This window comes from Dama dama, chromosome X (genome assembly GCF_033118175.1).
Source record: "Dama dama isolate Ldn47 chromosome X, ASM3311817v1, whole genome shotgun sequence".
Lineage (NCBI taxonomy): Eukaryota > Metazoa > Chordata > Mammalia > Artiodactyla > Cervidae > Dama > Dama dama.
The window spans coordinates 8,648,842-8,675,788 of NC_083714.1; the positions used below are offsets into that span (position 1 = coordinate 8,648,842).

Consider the following 26,947-nt stretch of genomic DNA (forward strand, 5'->3'; position numbering starts at 1 on the left):
GTCTGACTCTTTAAGACCCAGTGGAGCATAGCAGGCTAGGCTCCTCTATCTGTGGGATTCTCCAGGCAAGAATACTGGAGTGGGTTGCCATTTCCTTCTCCAGGGGATCTTCCCAACCCAGGGATTGAACCCATGTCTCTTATGTCTCCTGCATTGGCAGATGGGTTTTTTTTTTTTTTTTTTTTTTTACCACTAGTGCCACCTGGGAAGCCCATTTGCAGAGGATATGCCTCGATATATGGAAAATCCAAGAGAATCTACTTTAAAAATGTTACAGAGAGTTAAAGAGAATGCAGCAAGTTGGCTGGGTACAAAATTACTTAGACAAGTGACAAACTAGAAGACGTAATGAAAGAAAAAATTCCATTCAACAGAAAAGATAAAATATCTAGAAATAAACTAGGCAAGAAATAGGCAAGGTCTATGCAAAGAAGCTTTAAAATGTTGCTTTGGGACATAAAAAAATCTGAATATAAAGGTCTACCTTTATATTCTCAGATAGGAAAATTTAACTTCATAAAGATACAAAATCTCCCTACCTCAATCTATAAATTAAATATCATCTAAAATACAATGATAGCAATGATAGAATTTGTAGGAACTTGACAAGGTGATTCTCATATATTAATATGGAAAACTAAAGAAGTGAAAATAGCCATAAATATTCTTAAAGGAAGACTGTGGAAAATTCTGAAAGAGATGGGAATACCAGACCACCTGACCTGCCTCTTGAGAAACCTGTATGCAGGTCAGGAAGCAGCAATTAGAACTGGATATGGAACAACAGACTGGTTCCAAATAGGAAAAGGAGTACGTCAAGGCTGTATATTGTCACCCTGCTTATTTAACTTCTATGCAGAGTACATAATGAGAAACTCTGGGCTGGAGAAAGCACAAGCTAGAATCAAGATTGCTGGGAGAAATATCAATAATGTCAGGTATGAAGATGACACCACCCTTATGGCAGAAAGTGAAGAGGAACCAAAAAGCCTCTTGATGAAAGTGAAAGAGGAGAGTGAAAAAGTTGGCTTAAAGCTTAACATTCAGAAAACTAAAATCATGACATCTGGTCCCATCACCTCATGGGAACTAGATGGGGAGACAGTGGAAACAGTGTCAGACTTTATTTTTTGGGCTCCAAAATCACTGCAGATGGTGACTGTAGCCATGAAATTAAAAGACACTTACTCCTTGGAAGGAAAATTATGACCAACCTACATAGCATATTAAAAAGCAGAGACATTACTTGGCCAACAAAAGTCCGTCTGGTCAAGGCTATGGTTTTTCCAGTGGTCATGTCTGGATGTGAGAGTTGGACTGTGAAGAAAGCTGAGCGCCAAAAAATTGATGCTTTTGAACTGTGGTGTTGGAGAAGACTCTTGAGAGTCCCTTGGACTGCAAGGAGATCCAACCAGTCCATCCTGAAGGAGATTATTCCTGGGTGTTCATTGGAAGGACTGATGCTGAAGATGAAACTCCAGTACTTTGGCCACCTGATCTGAAGAGTTGACTCATTGGAAAAGACCCTGATGCTGGGAGAGATTGGGGGCAGGAGGAGAAGGGGATGACAGAGGATGAGATGGCTGGATGGCATCACCGACTTGATGGGCACGAGTTTGAGTAAACTCCGGGAGTTGGTGATGGACAGGGAGGCCTGGCGTGCTGCGATTCATGGGGTTGCAAAGAGTCAGTCACGACTGAGCAACTGAATTGAACTGAATGAGAGGAGGGCTTCCCAGGTGGTGCTAGTGGTAAAGAATCCATCTGCCAATGCAGGAGATGTAAGAGACACGAGTTTGATTTCTGGGTTGGGAAGATCCCCTGGAGGATGGCATGGCAACCCACTCCAGTATTCTTGTCCAGAATCCCATGGACAGAGGAGCCTGGCGAGCTACAGTTCATGAGGTCTCAAAGAGTGGACACAACTGAGCATCTGATCAAACACAAATGGGAGGGGTACTAGTTCCATCAGATTTTAAAACATAATAAACATACAGTAATTTTAAAAATTATAGTACTGGTATATGACAGAATAGAAAAAAGAAAGTCTAAAATATACCAAAATAGAAATAAGAATTTAGTATATGCTATAAATAGTTCAGGGGAAAATGAATTACTCAATAAATGGTGTTGGGACACCTAGGTGGCCATCTGGGAAAACATATAAAGTTGAATCTCTACTTCACAATATTTATTTTCGTTGTTCAGTTACTAAGTCATGTGCAACTCTTTGTGACCCCATGGACTGCAGGAAGCCAGGTTCCTTTGTTCTTCACTATCTCCGGGAGTTTGCTCAAACTCATCTCCATTGAGTCAGTGATGCCATCCAACCATCTCATCCTCTGTCGTCCCCCTCTCCTCCTGCCTTCAATATTTCCTAGCATCATGGTCTTTTCCAATACGTCAGCTCTTTGCATCAGGTGGCCAAAGTATTGGAGCTTCAGCTTCAGCATCAGTTTTTCCAATGAATATTCAGGGTTGGTTTCTTTTAGGATTGACTGGTTTAATCTCCTTCCCACCCAAGGGACTCTCAAGAGTCTTCTCCAGCGCCACAGTTTGAAAGCATCAATTCTTCAGCACTCAGCCTTCTTTATAGTCCAACTCTCACATCTGTACATGAATACTGGAAAAACCATAACTTTGACTATAAGGACCTTTCTCGGTAAAGCAACATCTCTGTTTTTTAATATGCTGTCTAGGTTTGTCATAGCTTTCCTTCCAAGGAGCAAGTGTATTTTAATTTCATGACTGCAGTCACTGTCCACAGTGATTTTGGAACCCAAGATAAGAAAATCTATCACTGCTTCCACTTTCTCCCCTTCTATTTGCCCTGAGATGATGGGACCATATGCCATGATCTTCATTTTTTGAATGTTGAGTTTTAAGCCAGCTTTTTCACTCTCTTCAAGAGGCTCTTTAGTTACTCTTCACTTTCTGCCATAAGGGTGGTGTTATCTGCATAACTGAAGTTATTGATATTTCTCCCAGCAATCTTGATTTCAGCTTGTGCTTCATCCAGTCCAGTGTTTCTCATGATGTACTCTGCATAGAAGTTAAATAATCAGGGTGACAATACACAGCCTTGACGTACTCCTTTCCCAAATTTGAACCAATCTGTTGTTCCATGTCTTGTTCTGTTGCTTCTTGTCCTGCATACAGGCATATACAATATACAGCAAACTAAATTTCAGATGGATCAGATTTAAAGATTAAAAAATCAAAATCATGAAACTACTAGAAGAAATCATGGTAGATTTAAAACATAATGTTAGAGGAGGAAAGAACTGTTAAGGTATGACTTAGACCTGAGAAGCCAGAAAAGAAAAGAAGATAAGAGATAAGAGACTAGCTTTTCCATTAAACAAAGCATACAAAATAGGTAGAAAAATGGCAATAACTCAATAGAAAAATGGGCAAAAGCTATGAATACAGCTTATATGAAAGAAATACAAATGACTTCCAGATGAGAAAAATTAAAATGACAGTGAGCTACCTTTCTCCACTTACCAGTTTGGCAGCAGTAGAAAATTGCCAGCACACCTCATTGGCTTTCTCTTGCATGGCTGATGGGAGTTGGAGCTGGCACAATTTCTATGCAGGTACTGTGGTGACATGTCTCAAAATTGCAAATTCATATGCCTTTTCCCAAGCAATTCCACATCTAGGCATTCATTCTACACATACATTTGCATATGTGTGAAATGAGAAAGGAATACTAGACATTAAAGAGACATGAAGAAAATGAAGACACTAGGTACTCATATGGAACCATCTCCAGCATACATGGTTAACTTTAAAAAGGAAGGCAAAGGAGAGTGTGGCTAGTGTGCTGGCATTGGTGTAAAACAAGAATATGTGTGTATGTGTGCACATGTACATTCATAGAATATTGATGGATAGCTGTTGAAGCTGGACGATGGATACATGCCATAATATTTGCTGTTTTGTGTATGTCTGAAAATTTCTATAATGAAAGTAAAAAAAATATACCTAGAATAATGGAATAAAATGAATATCTCTAGAAGGATACACAAGAAACTAATAACACTGGTAGCCTCCATAGGCACTGGAACATAGGAACTGTGTTTGATGGAGTAACAGATACACAAAAACAGGTGGTTAAACACACCGAGTTTATTTTTCTCATGTATTGAGATGTTTGGAAGTGGGCAGTTGCTAGCTTTGGTTAGCTGCTGAAGGATACCAAAGAGAGGTTTTTATTACTTTCTTGTCATTTTCCTTACTGTGCCAAGATTGCAGCTGAAGCTCTGGCCATCAAATATGTGTTCCAGATTGGGAGAAAGAGACCAATATGTCTTATGAATATAAATGGAAAGATAATAAACCATATCCTTCATCATGCCCAAATAGGGTCTTTCCAAAGAAATGCAAAGATAAATGAATATTGTCAGGGTTATGGATTGCAGTGGGGATGTAACCTGGTCTGGAAGAAAGAGAATAAACAAGATTCAAGGACCTAAGGTCCCTGAGAGACTGTGTGGGGCAGAGCTGCCCCATCAACCTGGACCCCTCAGCTCAGACTTAAGTGAACAAAGAAAAATCTTTGCTCTTCCGTAAACCACCACATTATTGCTGGCCTCTTTGTTGAAGGTGCCTAGAGCTGCCCTACATCAGCATCCGTCCTGGGTGATGGGGCAAGGCTGCCCATGCAGCATTAGTTTCCAAATCCCTGCAAGGCATCTGAATGTGACTAAGGACCAGGAAAAAAAGTGGTAGTCGCTCAGTCATGTCTGACTTTTTGAGACCCCATGGACTGTAGCCCAGCAGGCTCCTCTGTCCATGGAATTCTCGAGGCAAGAATACTAGAGTGGGTTGCCATTTCCTTCTGCAGGGGATCATCCAGACCCACGGATTGAACCCAGGTCTCCCGCATTGCAGGCAGATTCTTTACCATTTAATTGTGCTATATCCATGCTGTGCAATGCTCAGCTGTAGTTAAAACCTTTCCCAGAGACACTTAGTTATATGAAGAGAGCAAGTTACAGAATAATCATATAATATGAGAAACTCTCCCAAACATATATATGTACCTTTATGCATGCAGATGTGCAGAAAATGTCAGGAAGAATACTTTGGCGCCTAAAGAGGGGCTAAAAGTATGTCTGCTTTATCCCTACTTAATATTTTTAAATGAAATTATATCCATTTTTTGATTGTGTCATTAAAAATAAATGTAACAGGATATTAAACAGAATGTTTGTACATTTAAAAATAATGGTAAACAGAATAATAATGTCATCTAGTGGGTTGGTATACCAGGACAGCATTCATTGCATTGAGTAAAAGAACTTTAAGAATGAAATTTAGTATTCAGTTGTTTGATTCCATTTAGGTCATAAATGTTTTCAGAAAAAGCCCTATGGGGAATTTTCATTTTGTAAGGGAAAATCTCCAAAGTTATATATAACTGGGTTTGATAAATCATGTCTGATTCTGAAATAATAAAGAATTTGAATGTATGAAATAAAGAATTGAGTTTTAGAGAAAAACAAGGCTCTCAAGACAAACTAGACTTTTAAAAAATGCTTAAACTGCTAAAGAAAATTTAAAGGAAATCTTGTCACACGAAGTGCTACAGAGGCCGAAGGTTCTCAGTGACTAAAGACAATGGGTTTTTGAGATTTGACGGAACTGTTAATCCTAAATACAAATTTCCTTCTGGAGAACATGCTACATGTTCTCAAATTCTTGCAAAACATTAGAGGTCATGCTGAGGCCAGCGTAAAGCAGGCAAATGTGCAGCACAGGGACCCAATGAATCAGTCACAGGCAACTGAGAAGCATGGTTCCTAAAAGTCGTAGGATGAAAGTGGATCACAAAATTATAATAATAGTTACACTTGGAGAAAATTTCAGAATGACTGAATCTCAGAAGTTCATTCCCTGACAGTGAGACATGGGGTTTGGCCTTGGCCATCTTCTGTGCCCTTCTGTCAGGCTTGGTGTTGTGAGACTTTTTGAGGTTCAAGGTCAAGAGTCCCCATCCCACACAATTCAGCATATCCCATTCAGCTTTCCAGAGTGTAAGTGGCTCCTGGTCTGGGTCGGGGGGTGGAGGCTTCTGAGTCAAGGTCAAGGCTGCCTGCGTTCCCATCCCCCAGGCCCTGCCACTCACCCGCTATTTCCCACTGGACTTTGAAGTGGCTGTTCTGGAACATTCAGAGGCCTGGGATGAAGCCAAGCCTGAGCAGGTTTCATGGCCCGTGACATGGCTGGGGTCTGGACCCCACCCTCCTGCCCTCACCCCTACCCAGCTCCCTGGGGCCCTCCCCGCCCTCCCCCAACTTTTGGAGAGTTCTGGGCTGCACCTCCCTGTGTCTCCCAGTCTGTAAAATCAGCCCCCAGCTTGGAGGTGGGTGCAGGCCCGGGGATGTGGAATGAGGGTCTCCCTGTGCCCCAGCTCCACAGGACCGGTCTGACAGCCAGTGTCAGCCTCCTGCCCCCACCTGCACGTGCTGCAGAATCCTCTGAGCACACCAGTGCCTCAGCTCCACGGAGATGCCCGCCAACTTCTCGTCCACCAGGTTGAGCAGAGTCATGGGCACTGCCATGGACTCCCAGGCTAGGCTGAGCCAGGGTGGTCTTTGGGATGTAAAATCAACAGGACCAGAGGATGGAGGGAGGGGGATTCGTTTGCTAATCTTATACTGTGTTTGGCTCTGTAGTTTTTTTGTTTTGTTCTGTTGTTCTAAAGTGAAGTGTAACCAGATTCTATTAAACTGCCCAAATCCCAGGAGCCCAACTTGGTGAACACAGGTCCCACTTGTGGTGACATTTTGGTTATACGTCTGGCTTGCTCTGGTGCTCTGCCCCTGGGGGCAGGAATTCCATCATCTCTTTTGGAGCTTGGCAAACAGAAGGTGCTCAATAAGTGCTTGTTGAATGAAGCTCAGAAAAGGGGTGAGGGGTGAGGGAGTACAGGGTTTTCTCCACTGTCCTGTCTGAAAACTTTGGGGGCCATTTTTTTATTATATATTTTAAAATATCTGAATTAAAGCAATAATATGTGCTCAGTGGTTACAAGGTCAAACAGCTCACCAATGGGTAAATCAAACTCACAAATGCACAAACCCAAGCGAAGCCCAAGTCCCCTCACATCCATTAATGGTGGGCAGGGCACTCTTGCCCACATGCATCTCTCCTTTCTCCCATCACCAATGTGAAGGCTTCTGCCCAGTCCTGCTAGGCCACTTCAGACTCATATCAGTGATGCCCTTCAATGTGAGGCTAGTGGCAGCCCAGCTGTCTCTTTTGAATGAAATGTGTTTTTAGCACAGAGCTCTGATCACGACCTGGGCCATCAGGGCTGGCACCCAGCAGGTGCTTCGCCTCTCTTGGAAGAACTGGTGAGGGTGGATCTCGAAACAGCTCTGGAAGCATCAGGCTAGTGGGCTAGGAGACTCTTGGGACTAGTCTGCATTTTAGCAGAAGCACTTCCTATCTACTTATACACTTGCTATGGACTGAAGGTCTGTGTCTCTTACAAGCACTCCCTTTCTACTTACACAATTGCTATTGACTGAAGGTCTGTGTCTCCTCCAAATTCATACACTGAAATCCTAACCCTCAATGAGATGGGATCAATAGATGGGGCCTTTAAAGGGCTTCTAGGCCGGGAAGGTGGAGTCCTCATGAATGGAATTAGTGACCTTATAAAAGAGACCTGAGAAAGCTCCCCCACTGTTTCCAACATGGGAGGACACAGCCACATATGCATGAGAAAGCAGGTCCTCACTGGATACTAGCTCTGCCGGCCATGATTTGGACTTCCCATGCTCCGGAACTGTGAGCAATCAAGTCAGTTGTTGAGAGGCCACCTAGTTCATGGTATTTTTATTACAGCAGCCTGAATGGACTAAGACAATGCCAGTGGCCCCTCTCAGGTGGTATGTGAGCTGGGCAGAAGAGGGCTGGGACAGAGGGCCATGGGTGGGTGCCTCCTTAGCAATGAGGGAGGCTCGGACGTTGGCCCATGAGGTGGGGGTCTGGGGTCAGTGAACTCTCAGGTAAGACTTCTGGGAGGACTGAGTGGAGGGTGGTGTTGAGAGAAGCTCCAGGGCTCCGGAAGGCAGGGGCACTAAGAGAGGAGCAGAGATGAACATTCTTCACCCCCTACTAGAGGCCCACAGGACACCAAGAGAAAAGTCCCAGCCTGTCCCTTCTCCCCAGGCCCATTCTTAGAAAGTGGACCTGTGGCCTTGACTTTTGCACAAGGCAACTTGCCCAAACAGAGCTTGCACATGTTTGAAGGAAAAAGAGGTGAAATTCTTGGTGGCAAGCACATCATGATACCAGCAAAGCAAATGAGTGGTTGAAGCAAAGATGGCTGGGCTCTAGGTTGGGTGAGGCAGTATCACACCACCTGCCTGGAAGTTGCATTTGGGTAGAGTAATTGACAGGACCTGGGGGAAAGAAGACATAGGCCTTGCCTGGGCACCTCCAGGGAGACCAGGTTGGTAGGTGGAGTCCTGCTCCTTTCCAAAATGCTCCTTTCTCTCCTATTGGGGCACATCGTGGCCTGGAAGGGGCCAACCCACACACTTCCTGGAGCCCATTTTTCACTTGGCCTTCCAGAATGGGGCAGCTGACTCCAAGGCAGAGCTCTGTTTGCATTTCGGAGGGTCAGGGAACCAGCAGCCTGTCCTCGTCGCCTGCCTTTTCTCAGGCAACAGACACTACAGAGGGGGCCAGCCACGGACCACCAAGAAGACTGACCTCCTCCCTCCTGCTCCTACACAGCCCACAGAGGCTGGACAATTCTTAAGTCTCAGAAGCCCCTTCTGTCACCCCATTTCTGATTCCTAGGGGGAGAAGCTAAGGGGAAAGCTGGTCTTCCACTTACACCTGGAATTTAGACCCAAGGGAGAGCCTCAGCTGTGGTGGATGGAGGCACCTGGCTGAATGACAGGGCCCTTCTACCAAGGGACAGCTCGAACTTCCAGGAAGACCAACTTTCTGTCTCCAGGGATCCCTCCTTCTCTTCTAGGCATCCAGCAGGCAGTTGCAGGGCATGGGGGGAGGCAAGACAAGGGCTGGAGTCCAGAATGTGGAGAAAAAGGGAAGAATTGATAAATCAAGCTTTGACAAAGTAAGTCAAGGACAACCAATGCCATTTAACATATATTTATTGAAATCTACTCGATGCAAGGCACTGTGCTAGATCTGGAAGGGGAATCAGATAAGAAGGGCCACCCCTGTCTTCTAAGAGCTCACAATCTAACGGGTTGGGGAAGGTGGGGAGAGCAAAGCGCTAGTGCAAGGCTGATTATAGTAACTGCTGTAAAACAGACAAGTTAAGGAGACCGGGGAGGAATGAGAAAAGAAAGCCAACAACCAAAACATGAACTGGGGCAGGGAATAACTGTTCTCAGTTCTGCAAGTAACACTGAAGGCCATGTTTGTTTAAAGAGACCATTTCTACTTTTGAAAATAACCACCCGAACAGATGCAATGAGAACTACACATTGTAAGTATACTAGCTATCCAGAAGTTATCAGTTTCCCAATCTGACAGTTGGGAAGTAGCTGGAAGTAGCTAGACACGTCCAAAATCAAGAATAGGGTGAGCAGTGACTTAACTCATTTCCTGGGGCAAACATGGGGTCAGGAAAGGAACAATGCCCAGACAGAAAAATCATTGGTCAAACTCAGCGAGACTGGGAGGCATAGATTTGTATCCATGTTAGCAAACAGAATACCACATTGAAAAGAGGTGTTTAGAACAGTCAGGTGGGGCTTGGTCTGGGGACAAGGGCTGGGTAGGACATGAGGAAAGTCAACCATGTGATTCTTCTCAGGAAGTGGACAAATGGGGAAATGCAATTGCTCTTGACAGACTGTAAAAAGCAGAGGCCCACTCAAGCTGGCTCAGGTCAAGGGGGTCTACAGCAGGGACACAAGTGGACCAGGGCAGTTGCCAGAGATCCCAGAAGGGAACTGCCAGGCTCCCTTGTGGTGCTGGGGTCAAGGCTCTCTAAGGGTGCCCAGCAGGAGTCCATAGATCTTCAAGCTGGTGCTGCCCATCAGGGCAACTCCCCTAAATCCCAGGTGGCTCCCTCTTCCTTCCAGCACCAACTAGAAACTTCTCTGTTTTCTTATTTACACTTCACAGAGAACCCTAAAGATCTGGTCCATGTCTCCAGCTCTGTCGACCAGTTACTGCCCATGAGTCAAGTGTTCAGTTCTGGTTGAATGAACATGACCTTGATGGGGTGGGGTTCACATAGCAGACAACAGGGCACAGCCCCGGGCATGTGGAATGCAACCCCATGCGAGAGAGATGCCCACCAGGACAGGGTGGGGCTCATTTTGGAAGCTGGAGAGTGGGTAAGACACAACTAATCCACACAGTTCATCTTATTAAGCAGCAGAAGTGGTAAACGGTTACTTTCTTCTGAAAATTTCAGCAAGTATTCAAAACTTTAATAAAAGTGATGGGAGGTTTTTTCAGAATATAAGGACCCATTTTGAAGGACAGCTGGCATTCTACATAACCAACCTGCTCTCCATTTGCCTTGCAAAAGGAATACGTGTGATTAGAAAGAAAAATGAAATGAGGTAGATACATAAATGCATAGACAAGCACACACAACAGCAAGTCTGATCACATTTTGCATCTGATGTAGCAGTAGACCTAGAGAGTCCAAGGAAATTCACCCCCTTCCCCAGGGATCCGAGGCAAACACTGAACTCGGTGCAACTACAGGACACACGTTAAAGCCACAGAGAGAGCATGGACTTCACCCACAAACACAGTGACAGAAAAGATGTGTTCACTCTGGCGGACGGTCTGTTCAAGAGAAAATCATAGAACTCAGAATGGAACAAAGGAAAGGAGGGCATGACAAGGTGCCGAGGTGCCAAGGTGCTGGGTCCTGGCTGGGGACAAGTGGAGTGGTGTCGACGATGCTAAGTTCTGAGTTAATACTGCATCTGGATCCTTCCTAAAACCCAGGCAAGATATGGCAGGCTACTTCCAGGTTGTGATGCCAGACTTGGCCCCATGGACGCCAACATTCATTACCAAATGACAGTTGCAGCAAATATATCATTAACAGCTTGAAAAGAGAAAACTGATGAAACAGGAAGTAGTGATTTCAGACATAGATTTACAACTATTGCAAGAACTGAGGCCCCCGAGCAGAAAGAATTGCTATGTAACAAGATCTGTCAGCTTCTCTCCAGCCTGGGGGTCAGGATGGAGATGTTGCAGAGAGCCACTGGTGTGACCTGGGGGGGGCCAATCCAGAGTACCTCCGGCTAAGGTCACAAGGGTCACTGTGGGACCCTGTTTCCCAGCCCCAGTGGGCCTGTCAGAAGGGTGCCCTTCCTTGGCAGGCTCTCAAGTTCCCCCTCTACCCCGGGCACACCTGCTGAGAAGTCACGCTACAGGGGCCAGGTTCTTGGCTAGCCCTTGCTGCTGTTCCTCCTGGGGGAGGCTGCTGAAAGTGAGAGCCCAGTCCCAGGATGACCAATTTCTATTTCTGTGCCACACGGGCTGTCATCAGAAGGGCATCATTGCCCTCCAAACCCTTGTTTTAACTGCCCCTCTTGGGCAAGGCTGTGGCAAGTCACAGCCCAGGCCTGGTGTGGCCATCAGAGGGGCAGGGTTGTCTTCAAGCCTTTGTTCTGTCACCCCCTCACAGATGTGGACACAGGAGGTGACATCAGAACACACTGGTGAATTTCCTCCTAGTCACCAAAAGTGGAAGCCACCGAACTGCTGACCTCTTTCTAGTTCCAGAATCACTCTCTAGCAAGAGGATACCATCCACGTGACAGCCATCAGTCGGTTGAGTCTTCGTGTTTGAGATGTCTGTTGGGTGGATCTGCTGCTCAGGCACTGAATCCACACCGAGCCATGGCCAAGGCTCCCAGGAGCTGGAAGGTTGGCCAGCTGCTGCCAAGACCAAGTTTGGACCGCCCCATTGATCCTGACCCATAAGTGAGGTCCTGCCCCACTGCTGAAGGCCAGGGCTATGCTGAGGAACAGTCAAGAGTGTTCTGGCTAATCCAAGATGGAAATTCCTCTTGAGTGCCTGGGTGGCCAGGTTGGAAAGTCAAGTACTGCCCACAGACATGCAGAGTCTTCATCTTGGATGAGGAGTGAGCCTGCATCTCCGGCCCATTTCCATCCAGCCTGCCCACCTGGAGCATCCACCTTCTGGTGGGGCAGGACTTTCAACTTTTCATTTGTAATTCAATATCTAGAAGAAAATGTCATCATCTCTAACTACTGAAGCAATGGAAGTTGCGATTTAACCGACAACAATGAACGCTTGGATATGTAAAAATCAAAAGCTTGCACAACAAAAATGTAATAAAACTGCTACAAAGAGCAAATCAATAAAACTGGCAAAGAGATCATCACAATTGATATAGAAAGAACTGCTGTATAAAGTCAATATATTCAAAGGTAACTTGATAACTGGTCAAAGGAGATGAACATACGATCTGCATGCGAGGAAACAGAAACAGTATTTTAAGCCATCATGTGAGAGAAAGAAGTTGAGACTAGGAGTCAGGAGCCCTGGGTTCATCCCCAGTTCAGATACCAGTGAGTCACAGAACAACAGCAATAACCATGGAGGTGATGGCAGATGACTTCACTGAGTGTGTACCTCTGTGCCAGGTGAGGCATCATGGTCCTTGCGATAACCTTAGGAGGTAGTCCTGTGATCATCCTCATTTTGTAGAGGTGGAAATGGAGGATTGGAGAAGTACCATCTAGGCCCCATATCAGGAGAGGCTATTGTTCCCCTGAAGGAGGCATCACCTTATGCTTAAGTCCTTGGGATGTTATTGTTATCATGGTGATTGTCTCTCAAATACTTGACTTTGAATAGTCCTGCTTGGGGATGAGATCCATTAGCCTGAAATAAACTCCAGTTGATGCTAGTTTTGGATATGCATGGGAGTCACCAGGTTGAATTGGTTTAAGAAAAAAGGACACAAAAGAAATGTAACTCAAGATTCAGTACTTCTTAAGAGTATGTGCTCACAATGACAAGTTTTTAATGCTTTAAAAAAGCCTTTTAAAGGTCATTTAAAAAAAGGAACACCTTATGTGGGTGCATTGTAGAACTATAGGACAAATTAAAAAAGGACAACCATCATTCTAATGTTACATGAACAGGTACTTATGGCTTGTGGGAGGTGATTTCTAGTGAGAGCCTTGTGCAGGGATTGTCACAGTGCTACGTGGCACACAGCTCAGATAGATGGAAGCCACTGGATGGGCTTTAAAAATGATGACTACAAAGGGGCTCTGAGGTTGGTGAAGACGGTGCGGTTAGAAATGCATAGGAGGAATTAGGATAAAATGATCTCATGGAGCAGAGTCAGGCAAGAAAGGAATATTTTCTAAATTAATATATTATTATATATAACGTGATTTATAATAGGTATGCATAACTAAAATAATAAATTAAATATTATAAGACATTTGATTATTCTATTTACAACCCTAAAAATTTATAAATTCAAGTAGGCCAAAAACTTTGGGGTGATTGCTTTGTTAGGGAAAGTCGGGATTCACAATCTACGGACACCATCGTTGAATATCTCTGGGTCTCCGTTTCCCTGAAGGGGGAGCTTGGAGGAGAATAAGCATCTCCATTCAGTTCCACCTCCCACATCCAGATTTCTCTTCTCTCATTCTCCGATTCAAGGCCTGTGGGTTTAAATACCTTGAAGGTACTCGAGGCCAATTGAACCAGCTAAAATCAATCAAAATGGTAAAAGCTACTCTCGATAGGCAAAATGGGAAACACAGACACTTATAAATTGCTGGTGGTAGTATAAATTGATTTCAACCTTTCTTGAAGAGAAAATATATAAGCACTACAAAACTGTTCATCTCCTTTGACTCTGCCCTCCCCCTTTAGGGACCTGGCCCCGGCGGGAATCCGCTGCCAGCCGTGGGGCTGCGAGCCTCGCTTACTCATGGTGGGTTGGCTGATGCTTCTGCAGCGCTGACCGCCTCTTGAACACGCGGCCACACTCGCTGCACTCGCAGCGTCTTGCTCCGCTGTGGGTCCTCCGATGGCGACTCAGGCCAGAGCTCCGGCGGAAGGCCTTCCCGCATTTGTCGCATTCGTAGGGTTTCAGTCCGCTGTGGATGCGCCGGTGTTTGATCAGGTCGGAAGGCCCCCGGAAGGCCTTGCCGCAGTCGCCGCAGGCGTAGGGCCGCTCCCCGGTATGGATGCGCTGGTGCTCCAGGAGGCTGGAGCTCTGCCGGAAGGCCTTGCCGCACTGGCTGCACTCGTATGGCTTCTCGCCAGTGTGGATCCGCCGATGCTTGGTGAGCTCCGAGCTCCTCCGGAAGAGCTTGCCACAGTGGGGACAGCCGTAGGGCTTGGCTCCGCTGTGGATGCGCTGGTGCTCGGCCAGGCCATTGACTCCTCGGAAGGACTTGCCGCAGTCATCGCAGTCGAAAGGCAGGTGGCCGGTGTGTATCCGCTGGTGCTTGAGAAGTTCCTGGCGATCCAGGAAATCCTTGCTACACGTCTTACAGGCAAAGGGCTTCTCCGAAGTGTGCAGCTTCTGATGGCGGAAGAGGTGGGTATTGACCTTGAAGGAGCGGCCGCATTCCTCACAGTCAAAGGGCTTCTCTCGGCTGTGGACGCGCAGATGCTGACTGAGGCCTGCGTTCTTCTTGAACCTTTTCCCGCATTCTTCACACTCGAAGGGTTTCGCCTCCTTTTCCATTTGCTCCCTCTTCTCCACGGCCCCGTCAAGGACCCAGCTGGGGCCCGGCTGGGGCTCTGCAGCCACGTGGCTCTTCCTGTGCTCATTTAACTCAGCCACCCCGTAAAAGACCTGCCCGCAATCACCGCACTCCCAGCCCTTCTTCTCACTGTGAATTCGCTGGTGCTGTACCAGAAGGACCTTAAGCCGAAAGGCATCCCCACACTCTTTACATGCAAAGTGATGCTCTACAGGCAAATTCTGGGGGCTTCCTCCCTTCCCCCCAGAGTCCCCATTCTGTTTGACCTCAGGGCTGGGCTCACTGGCCCTAGGGGAGCTTGTGGAGGCCATCTCCTGTGACTGTGCGTCTTCATCCATCATTGGCTGTTGGGTTGCCCAGATGCTTTCTGAAATGAAAACCACAAGACACTGCAGTCTCAAGAGGAGGAAGGAACAATCACAGCAAAACGAGTGAGTGTCAACAATCACTTTGCTCCTGAGACAGCTGCTGACCACTTGGCAGGAGATCACCAACCAGAAATAAGAACAGTAGATGGAAAGGACATAAGGGCCTGGTTGCTGGAAGCTCCCTCTCAAGGTGACTGAGGATCAAGCCACACCCCAAACATGTGGCTTCCTCCCCAAAGGTTCAGCTGGGCCTCCCCCATGATGCCCTGACATTTCTTTAAATTTTTTACTCACCTGAATGTTTAGCTCAATCCACGTTAGGGGATGGCTCTGACTTGCTCCAGGTGAGAGACCAAGGTGAGGGTCAAAACAGGAACTCCTTCTCGTGGAAAAAGAAACAGGCAGTAGCAGCAGCCAGAGATGACATCAGGTTGGGGCCTTTGAAGGGGAACCTTTCAATCCTCAAGGGCTGGAGTGGCTGTTCCCTTAGGCAAGTCATTCATTCATATCAAATGCCTTTCCCAATGGTCAGCTCCTTCCAGGGGCTGCATGAAGCAAGCTCTGGGTCTATCCACATAGAGTACCAGCTCATCTTCCTGAGGGGTGGATCCTCCCTTTCCCCTGTCCACTCTCCTCAAGGTCTGCACACTGAACTTGGGGTCCTTCCATAACTATCAAAGCTGACCCCTGGCAGTCTCTCCTCCTAAGAAGCCTCCCCACCTCACACATGCAGCCCCTCGTGGTGCAAAGGAACTTGCCATGTCAGCCTCTCTCAACAGTAAACTACAATAAAGTTCCCATAAAATTTACATAATTTGTGGGTTAAAAAAGTATTTCATTATGGTGGCCAGTTTGTTCTAACTTCTTTCTAAGCCGTTATGAGTTTGGAGGGACACCCATTACTTTGACAGGTCGTGTGTAGCAGACCCTCTGTATTTCCTTACAGCCCATTCCCAGGGAGCATAAGCTGGAAGTTGGGCTTGTGTGGGGCTATGTCAGGTGCCCCCTTATCCCACTCCCAGCTCTGTAGGACCATGAAGCTGGTGGCAAATCTTGTGAAAGGGCTGGGGTCATCCTTACCCACAGATATCACGTTTCTTCAATATGCTGAGGTCCTCTGCTCAGGGTCCAGCCTCAATCACTCCCTTTGATGAGGTATTGTGCCACGTTACCAAACGTCACCAAATCCTGAAAGAATTCCCAGGAACAATCTGTCTTTCCATCCATTCTAGAATGAGGCAAGGGCAGTGCCAGTAACCTCAGGGATGAGAGGTGAGAGTCTAGAGTGAGTATACATGTGAACATGGAAATCTAAGTATAAGCCTCAAGAAGTCCTAGAAAGAGAACCTGGCCACGTGCCAGGAGACCTGGGCTGTGGCCCTGGCTCCCATTGTCTTCCCAAGGGATGTTAGCTCAATCACTTTCCTGTACTGAAACTCAGCTCCCCAATCGGGATGATGGAAATTACAAACCCAGCAGGTATCCATTCCTTGGCAGACTCCGGGGAGAGAAGCAGAAAGATGGAAGAAAGATAGCAGCTGGGGTTCAGGCCCTGTTGTGTGTTATGCTGGGGCAAGAGGCAGAGACCAACACTAGAATCAGGAAGCAGTGACAGGTTCCCAAGCTAGGCTGAGGGAGGCAGAGCTCATCTGAGCCTCAAGCTCTCCAAGGGGGCACTGCCAGGACTTGGTTTCCCAGAAATGGTAAGGAGTTGGACAGAACTTGACTTCTTGGGTAAGGGCCAGACCCTGGGGATCAGGGGGAGCTAATGAAAGTGGAAAGAGCCGCAAGCGACAGCAGCTCTGCCTCTGGGTCCCATGGGATGAGACTGGTGATTTCCTTTTCACTTGTTTTAAATCTTCTTGAGTCTTCCCTTGCACAGAGGCTGACTGACAAGCTAGAACATGGACATACCTAAGAAAACGTATCCCAAACAGTGGGGAACTGGGCTGGCAGAGAACTGATACAGGCAGCCCAGAGAGAATCCAGACAAGACAAATGAATGTTAGCCCAGGCACAGAGAGAAGACAAACTCAGACTGAAAGCCAGTGGCAGGAATATTGGCTCTCAGAGACAGGTTGGCCATAGGCCTCCTAGCAATAGGCCTTGGAGAGTTTCATGCTCACACTGCACAGGAAGGCAGTGTTCCCCAAAAGAACATCAGAAGAAATAACTGGGAAGTGAGAGATCCTTTTCAACTTTGTAGAGGCAACAAAAAAAACAGAGGCTACTAAAAGGAAGGGAACAGGAGCCAGGGCTTCCTGACTAGCAGTAAGGCCCTCAAAAGTCCATACTCCACCCCACTGAAACAATTCATCAGGTGACAGCTTGCAGACAAGAACATTTCTGTGATATACTTGACAAAATGAAAAGTTGAACTATAGCTGGAAAAAGACACCTCAAAAAAAAAAAATCTTCAAATACTAAGTTGCTAAATAAAGGATCTGAACCACATGTGCAAGTTGCCTTTTTCTTTCAGATCCCACCACAGGTGTGTCTGCATCACAGACTGCCCACTTCAGTGAGTTCACAGAACCAAGAACCCAGTTTCTGTTCTGCTATCAAGTCAATTCGGTTCATAGTTAAATGAAAAGAAAGCATTTTTACACTAGCTCAAGGAGTACAGAACCCAGATACTTCAGAAATACTTTTTCATAAAATTAGATGTTATATTAAAAGGGATGGACAGAGACTTCCACTTTTGGCCATGATGGAATAACAAGGAACAGATTTAATGTCTTGTCATAAATAAATACAAAACTGGACAAAATAGATGTGAATCAAAAGTTTTAAGTATTGGACAGCAGGCAGCACTGGATGATGATCTTTGTGAGAAGAGAAACAAATAATGTAAGCTTTATCAGTGTCCCAGATATCTTCCGGAGGCAATTTCCAGACTTAGATTATTGGGAAAGGGGGACCAAACAGAGCTCGGTGGCTTTATTATCAACACAGACCAGCATTCAGGGGCTGAGGCAAAGCAGAGTTTCAGAAATGAGGGAGCTATGCAGAAAAAAGAGCTCAAATAAATCTTCACAAGATTCCCCTTGAGTCTTTTCTGACCACTAAGCCATGCATGCATACAATAAAACTCACAAAGACTAGGAAAACAATGACCATGAAGTTGTAAGTTGAATAATTCCTAAGACACACAAAGGTAGGGAGATATTTCAGGGTCCAACCAACCAGAGTATAGAATTCTGAGAGATCATCTGAGGTATTCAGTAGAGAATCAGAGAGGCCATGCTTTAGTAGTAGGACTGATTTATCCCTGGAGCCAGAGTGACCCTGATCTGCTCTAGAAAAACATAAAAATAGGCCTTGAAGGGATGAAAATATTCCACAAGCAACTACTTTCAAAAACAAAGTCTAACTCTTTTCACAGTGAAACAACAAAATTCAGACATTTAACAACATAATCTCTACAATGTTCAACATCCAATAAATAATTAAGTAAATGCCAAGAAGCAGGGAAAAAATGTGACTCATGGAAAGGAAAATAATAACAGAAACACCCAGAAATGATCACTGACAGACAAGGATAACAGCTAGTTTAACAATGTATAACTATTTAAAGAAAAACAGGAACATAATGAAAGAAATGGATGATAAAAACAAAAACTGAATGGGACTTATTGAGGTGAAAATTGTAACATTTAAAATGAAAATTTCACTGGATGTGCTTAACAGCAGATTAGATACAGCCTTCTCCCCCCAAAAGATTAGAAAATCTGAAGACGTAGCAATAAAAATTATCCCAAATGAAGATCAGAAAGAAAAAAAATATTTAACAGAATTTCAGTGACTTAGGGATAACAGAAAGTGGTCTAACACACATGTAATTGGAATCTAAGAAGATGAGGAAAAATGGGGGGTGGGATAAAAGTATAATTGAAGAAATAATGGTTAAAATTTATTATTTTCTAAATTGGATAAAACCTAGGTCCAAGAAGCCCAATCACCCCCTAGCAAGACTAAACAAACACACAAAAAACAAAACCAGAAAAAACCCCACACATGTACACTAAGACACATCATAATCATATTGCTGAAAACTAGTGATAAAGAAAAAAATCTTAAAGCAGCCAGAGAATAAAAGATGTAGTATACAAAGGAGCAAAGATAATAATAACTGCTGACTTCTTATCAGAAAATGTGCAAGCCAGAAAACAACTGCATGACAGTTTTAAAGTGCTAAAGGGGAAAAAACATGTCAACCAAGAATTCGATATTTAGGGAAAGTATCCTTCAAAAATGAAGGCAAAAAAGAAACTTTTTTAGACAAAGAAAAGCTGAAAGAATCTGTCACCAGCAGATCCACACAATAAGACATATTTAAGAAAGTTCTTCAGGTGAAGGGAAATGGTACCAGATGGAAACTTGGATCACAAAGGAATGAAGAACACCAGGAATGTAAATATGTGCTGAAATATAGAACACTTTTACATCTTTAAGAGAAAGCTGAACATTTAGAGAAAAAAATAGTAAGGCAGTATGGGGTTTATAGGGCTTCCCTGGTGGCTCAGTGGTAAACAATCCACCTGCTAAAGCAGGAGACGCAGATTCAATCCTTGGGTTGGGAGGATTCCCCTGGAGAAGGAAATGGCAATTCACCCCAGTATTCTTGCCTGGGAAATCCCATGGACAGAGGAGCCTGGTGGGCTAAATCTATGGGGTTGCAAAAGAGTTGGACACAACTTAGCAACTAAACAAAACCAACAATTGGGGTTTATAACATATATAGAAATAAAATGTAAGACTGTGTGCTTTAGGAAGCCCTCCAAGCCTCTGATGCATGGCAATAGTGGAGACAGAATACAATTCTAAAAAAATAATCCAAAAGTAGGTTAAAAAAACAAATGAAAATGAACAGTTAGGGCAAGCAGAAACAAACAGCAAGAGGCAAATGTAAACACAACCATATGGATAGTTAAGTTAAATATAAATGGACTAAACACACCAGTTAATTTGCAGAGATTATCAGATTGTATTTTCTTTAAAAAACTCAATTATGTGCTGTCTACAAGAAATTTTAAAGTTAAAGACTTTAAATGTAAAGAGAGAGATAGGTTAAAAGTAAAAGGATGGAAAACAATACAGTATAACCAACAGGAAGAGTGTCAGTAATCCCAATGTCATAAAAACAAGAGGGAGACCTTCCTGAAGAATCCTAGAACTCAGAGCAGGAAGAAAACTGGTGAGCTCAAGCATAAAATCAATAGGTTGTAAGGGACAAGAAAAAAAAAGACATAGGACAAAAGATAAATAAGTATATGAAAAGGGAAAAAAATCAACAGGTGGCCAATACAGCATGATACACAGCAGATTACAAAAATTTGAATCCTCCTTCAAATAAGATTATAGACAGACAGTAACTGTTTATTAAAAAATCACAGATTGTAGAGGAAGGGGAAAGAACAGTATATATTCGCATTTTAAGGAAAAAAAGGAATAAACTGAGAGTGACTCACAGCTAATGAGCACATCTAGACTGCAATGTGCACCACCCTGGGGTAGAGTCCAGGTCTAGAAGGGTCTTTAGCTTTCTGTTTCTGTAATGAATGTTTAGTAACCAAGCTGCATTTCTTTAAAGTAACCAGAAAGGAACAACAATTTTAAAAGATTTCAGTAGACTTTGGATAAGAAAGATGCTCAGCATATGAGAAGACAGGGCCGAGGCCAAGAAGACAAGAGGGAATAGTCCTTGAAGCTGGGTAATGTCCTGAGGTGCCCACACAGGCAAGCCACAACAGAGGAGGGCTGGCAGGAATGCATGGGCAGTCCCAGAAAGCTTAGAGGCAGGTCCATGGGATTGTGAATTCCTGGAATCATTCCCCCAAGCTATAAGCAATATGACAGGTGTGAGGGAAAGCCTCCTTTGACCCCAAAGTCCACAGAAACTCTACTTCCATCTTTAAGTGACTCCCTAGTGTGTGAGGGAAGCCCTAGGTGCCCAGCAGCCAAGCCTTCTGTAACCCACTGTCCCCTGGGCAGGGCTTCCTTCTTCCTGGTATACATCTGATATCTGGTTTGACTTTGGCTTCCAATACAAAATGAACTGGTCATCAATTATTTACACAGTTCATTCTAAAAAACTGACTTCTGATTGACATTGAGGTTTTGTTGCCAAATGGAATGAAGAAGAGAACATCTCACCTTCACCTTCTGAGCAAGATGGTCTGTTATGAGCCTCGCCTCACCGCCCTCAGGCCAGAGACCTAAGGCCTTAACCCACTCCAAGGCCCTGGCTGAGCCCACCAGACCCATATGTCTCAGTCAGTCCTTCCAGACACTCAGCTTTCATCCCGTCCTAAATACACCAAGGCAATAATCCTGAGAGCCTGTGAACCTGCCTCAGGTGGCTCCTTCGAAGAATTTGGGCCTCACTCAATTGCCACCTCCTCCAAATGTCTTCACTCTCCAGCTCCATCATGGTTTACTTATAATACGTTTCACTACCTAAAACTTACCCTCTGAAATTGCTTGTTTTTACCTGATTCTCCCTGGGGAAAATGTCACCTCTCACAGGATAGGGCCCTTCTCTTTCTTGGCCACCCCTGAATCCCCAGCATTCAGGGGGCAGCAGCTCTTAGTGCTCAGTGGACATGTGACACCCTGTGGGGGAGGGGTGAGTTACATAACTTTCATTAACAGAGCACCTACTATGCATTTGGCACTGTGCTTCTCCCTTCACAGGCTTCCCTGGTGGTGCACTGGTAAAGAATGTGCCTGTCAATGCATGAGATGCAGGTTCAATCCCTGGGTTGGGAAGATTTCCCTGGAGGAGGAAAGGGCAACCCACTCCAGTATTCTTGCCTGGAGAATCCCATGGACAGAGGAGCCTGGCGGGCTACAGTACATGGGGTCACAAAGAATCGGACATGACTGAAGTGACTGAGCATGTAGATACTTCTCCTTTAAATGTGCAAAGAGTTGGACACAACTGAGCGACTGCTTCCATTTTACCGAGAAGGAAGAAACAGATCTGAGGGGTGAACTAAATTGCCCAATGTCTAGCTCCCAAGATTTGAGGCATTTTGAGCCACACCAGAGAAGAGAGGGAAGTAATATGCCACAAAGTAATACCTAACACTGGGCCTTATCCAAAGGCCAGGCTACTGTGTCATTGAAGCCTAATGGTATTTATGGGTTTAGGGGACTTGCTTTCAGTCCCATGCACAACAGATACACACGTCATTCTCTCACTCACGGTTTTTCCAAGCCACCCATGCTTAATTGAGCAGGTCCTCCTGAAAAGTTCCCATTTAATTGAGCTGATCCTACCAAAGTGTTTTCACTTAATTGGCATGAAGTCCTGGAGACACAACCCCCAAGTGAATTGCTAATTATCTTCTCCAGTGTAGCAACAGGACTGGCCCTTCCTGTACCAGGCTTTCCCAGGGGATTTAACCCAACTGCACTTCAGATCACCACCCACTGTGACAAAAGACTATGGACACATGGAGACTGTGACAGACAGAGGCCATTTCAAAGGTGTCCATAAAAATGGGAGGGGAAAAGTGAGCCCTACTTTCACAAAAGGAAGATAAACTCTGCATAATGAATCAGGTATATTGGGGAAAACCTTTACGAGACACAAAGGAAGATCATTTAAAAATGATCCACTGCAGTTAAAAATAAAATCATCATCAATCCTGAAAACAATCTTATAATTCAGAAGCCATGTCACCCAACCACTCCACTTTAAAATGGTGGAACTAAGCTGGAAAAGAAGCTGGGCTCCATGACAAAAGTGACACACACAGGTGTCTACTGCCTTCCAAAGGTGGACCTTGGGAGATCAAGGTCAAATCGATTCCAGGCACAATATGAAAACCATTGTCGCGTACTCAATGGATACACAGGGAGATCCTGACCTTGAACGTGAGGCACTTTCACTCACCATGGACAAGCATACCCAAATCTTTTAAGTGCACTCCTTTGCTCAGCCAGCAAAGAGAAGTCGGTAGAAAGACTGTGGGAAAACAAATCTTGGCCTCTTAATATAAACAATATTATCTTTCTTCTTTAAGCAGGATCTTTAGTGTAGTCTAACAACTCTATGCTCCCAGAGAATAAAGACTTTATCAGGTTGACTGTGGATTCCACCCTGGAGCTAGCCAAGTGCCACAGACTCTGCAGCTGCTTCACAGACACATTTCTGAAACATCATGCTTCCTAAAACCTGAGAGTTCATGTGAGTGAATAAAGGTTCCTGATATGTGCTTTAGATGGCAATGTAAATTTTAACCAACTTATTTAAATCCAATTTTCTGTATCCAGTCAGAAACACTGAAAACCAAAACAATCATTTCACCCTGATTTGAAAAAACAGAAATTAACAGCTGAATTTAATGTAGCTAAAAGCCAACATTTGTCACAAAAGCAGGGAATACTTCAGTGTCTTCTGGTCACCTTGGAGCTTGGGACCCCTACTGAGGGTGTCTGGTTACTAGGAAAGGTCACTTCTGAGCCTAAGAGATCAACAGTAGACTGATTTCATGGCACAAGTAGCCAGGTTACCTCCTCAGCAGGTGCCAGTCTTCCCTGGGTGATGGGAGCAGGGGAGAGGGAGCAAAGCCACGCAAACTAGAACTGGCAGCTTCCAGAAACTTCGAAGGGGTGCCAGAAGCACCTGGTCTCCCTGGAACATCTAGATAAGGACCGAAGCAGAATGTTCCCAGACCCTACAAGATAACAGGTGGCTCAGGGTGTTCATTTCTCTTCTGGGCCAGAGCAAAAATGCCCTGGAGGGAATCTTTATAGATTAAACAAGAGACTGCACTTTCTATCATCTAATTCAGATAGGTGCCTTCAGCTCCCTCTCCCATATCTAACCCTAATCCTAAATCATCCTATTAATCGATTACCTGGATTCCCAATTCTCCTTACTGGATATCTGTTCTCCCTTGAGTTGTGTTGCTCAGATCAAGAGAACTATATCTGGACAAAGATGGTCCAACAGCACTGGCATATATAAAAATATAAGAGCTTCCAGAACCAAAACAATACTTCTCACCACCTTGCATCCCCATGAGGTCTTCTAACAGCATGGCCAGCTTTAAGGCCAGCAGATCTGGTCTATAAACATCCAGCCTTACCCAAAAGAGACATACAGAGATGGCATCGTGTCTCAGAACAATTCTGAGCGATTACTCAGGCAGGTAAAGTCCTACCTGTTGGACTAAAATAATTTGGGAAGACAGAACTTGGGGACAACTTCTGGGAACATGTCTTTTTGGGTCACAAGTGTTCAAAGGACAGGCTGTGAGACTGAATACACTGTTGAGATACCAATCCACCCGAGTCAGGCAATTCTGGGATGCCAGGGCCTGAGCTCTCAACCCATCCAGCCAGGATGTGGCTACAATGCCCATTTGGGCTCACCCTGTACTGTGCACATGCACTACTACTAGAATTGAATTCTAAAGGGCCAATAGAGAGGGTGTCTCACCAGCAAAGTCTGTTTCTCGGGATGTTTGCGTCTGTGTGTGCCTTTTTCTGTGTGCGTGGGTGGGAGGCATCTGTCTCTGTCTTCTCCAGTTTTCCTCTCTCACTCTGCCTGGGCACCTGCCCCTCTCTGTTTAGGTTTCCATTTTCTTTGCCTTCTATAAAAAGCCAGAAGGTAGACCAGAAGGGGATTTTGTAGTGTTTGTTGTACTTAATTGAGGGAAGGTTTATGTTCCCATTTCCCCAAGAAGATGCATGCTATCTTACTGAAAATGAAAATAAAATTTAAGTATAGCTTCATTTAAGTTACACTGTCCTGGATAGGAATGATTCTAAATGGGGATGAGGGATGCTGTGCAAATACCAAGGGGCCCTGGGCCAGTTGTGGAGTCCAGGCAAATTAGGGCCAGAGTAGACGGGTGTGTTAGACCCCTGGCTTGGGGTGTGCTAACAACTCAAGGGGCAGAGTAGCAGGTGTAGGTGGGGATGAGAAATCTGCATTTTCAACCAGCACTCAGGATACTGGGATGCAGAGTTGTGCCTTGTTAACACTGGGCCCATCTAGAATCTGGAGGCTTCCTCACCTCCAGTGCTCAGCAGACAGGTTTCTGGCCCATGAGCCTCTTGAATGGGATGCCACTCTCTGACGACTGTCAGATCTCTGGGCAGGGAATTCACACTTTCTAGTGATTTTCTAAGGGATTTCTCACCCAAAGAAGGCTGAAAATCAGTGTTCAAGAGAATTCTAAATGCAGATCCTAAGACATTTTGAGAGAATGGATTGGACTGTGCCAGGTACTGTGCAAGCTGCTTTGACTTAAAGGCCCAGTGGGGGAGGGAGGATGGGGGATGGGGTGAGGCAGCATTAGTACCTAGAGGGGGTGCTGTTCTAGCAAGCCCATCTGAAATCCTTTGGTAAAAGAAAAATGTCAGGTCTGAGGTTGAAGAGGAAATATTTCACTGACCAAGGAGGCTAGAGGGGGCTGATGGCCCCTGGCTGGGCCAACGCTGGCTGGAGGGTGTCAATTGGAACAGGGTGGGACTTCTGGGAAGAGGGCCAGTGTGTGTGTGGGGGGGTGAAAGGGACCATGGGCTTTTTGCCGCAGGCCTGTGTTGGGGGGGAGGATGGAAAAAGACATGTAATTAATCAACCAAATATAGACTAGAGGAGGCAGTAAAGGAGTTTGGTGGTGGGCACTGGAGAGGGAGATGTAGCCCGAGAAGGGCGACAGAAAAAGCTCTGTTCAGATCCAGGGCCTTGGGCTCGTTTTCACCAGCAAGGGCTGCCCCTCCCCCTTCCTCACAGCCCTTGGGCTCTAGGCTACCCCCTCACCCTCCCTGCCAAGCCGAGGCTCAATCCCTTCCTAAAAGGAAAAGAGGGACTCCGCCTGCAGGAACCGTCCCCAGTACAGCAGGAACCGTCCCCAGTACAGCCTCTCTGGCTGCTGTTCAGCCCCTCCCCCAGACGGGGGAAAAGCCCTTTAACACACACTCCCCCACACAACGCCCTCTTCCAGTCGGCCTTTTCTGCGCTTGGGGCGGGAGATACCCCTCTTTCCATAGTGGCCAGTTCCCATCCCCTAGTGTCACCCCCAAAGCAGCGTAGGCCTCGGCACGTCCAGCGATTCCCGCCCCTGACCATCGCCCCCTGCCCGCCGCGGTAAGGCCTTCGGCCTCCTCTTGCCCGCCATCTCGGACCCGTCCCCCTCTCCAGCTGGCCCCAGGGCAGAGCAGCTTCCCGCGGGAACACAAACGCTCCTCCCCAACAAGGTTTGGCCGCCTTCTGCCCCCCTCCCCCCGCACACTTTCTGGAACACTCACCCCAGTTCTGCACACTCTCCTGGGCCGCCCCCTGCACATCCTCCCGCGGCCCAAATGATCACCCGGGCCCCGCACATTCATCCGCGGTCCCCAGCACATCCTCTAGCGGCCCGCACGCTCATCCTGGCCTCGCGCACCCTCCCGGGCCCCGCGCACATCCTCTTATGGCCCGCACGCTCACCCTAGCCCGGCAGCGGGCGACGCGCGGCTCTTGGCGGAGCAGCGCTGGCGAGGCCCAGGCCCCGCGTGGCAGGAAGCGCCACGGAGCAGCTAGCGCACTGCTGAGCCCAGCAGCCCAGCGGCGCGTTTCCGGAGCCGCGGGCGCCGCCGTGGGTAGTGAGAGAGCAAGGCCCCGCCCCGACTCCGGCCCCGCCCGGCCCGCCAGTCTCGATTGGCCCAGAGAGGGGGCGGGACGGGAAGGGGGTGTGGCTAAGCCCGGGTTTGGGGAGGGTCAGGCCCGACCCTGGGGGAGCCGCGAGTGCAGGCCAGAAGCTTCGGTGGAGGCAGGAGCCGTGGAATGAGAGTACTAAAGAATGAATGAATGAGTAAACTAGCGAATA

At 46.1% G+C, this 26,947-nt stretch overlaps 1 protein-coding gene across 9 annotated transcripts; it reads right to left on the reverse strand.

The window, feature by feature from the left end:
* Positions 1–9,128: 9,128 nt before the first annotated feature.
* Positions 9,129–26,686, reverse strand: ZNF275 (zinc finger protein 275). 9 transcript variants are annotated; one of them, XM_061137973.1, is made up of 5 exons: positions 26,569–26,680; positions 24,571–24,724; positions 16,197–16,304; positions 15,411–15,495; positions 9,129–15,115 (listed from the first exon to the last, which is right to left on the reverse strand). In XM_061137973.1, exon 5 carries the CDS (start codon positions 15,087–15,089, stop codon positions 13,959–13,961), a length of 1,131 nt encoding a protein of 376 aa, XP_060993956.1. In that variant the 5' UTR covers positions 15,090–15,115; positions 15,411–15,495; positions 16,197–16,304; positions 24,571–24,724; positions 26,569–26,680; the 3' UTR covers positions 9,129–13,958. The 9 variants fall into 9 exon arrangements, with proteins under 9 accessions (XP_060993956.1, XP_060993957.1, XP_060993960.1 ...); XM_061137974.1 differs by having other exon boundaries at positions 16,197–16,374; XM_061137977.1 differs by lacking the exon at positions 26,569–26,680 and adding an exon at positions 26,388–26,543 and having other exon boundaries at positions 16,197–16,374.
* Positions 26,687–26,947: the final 261 nt, after the last annotated feature.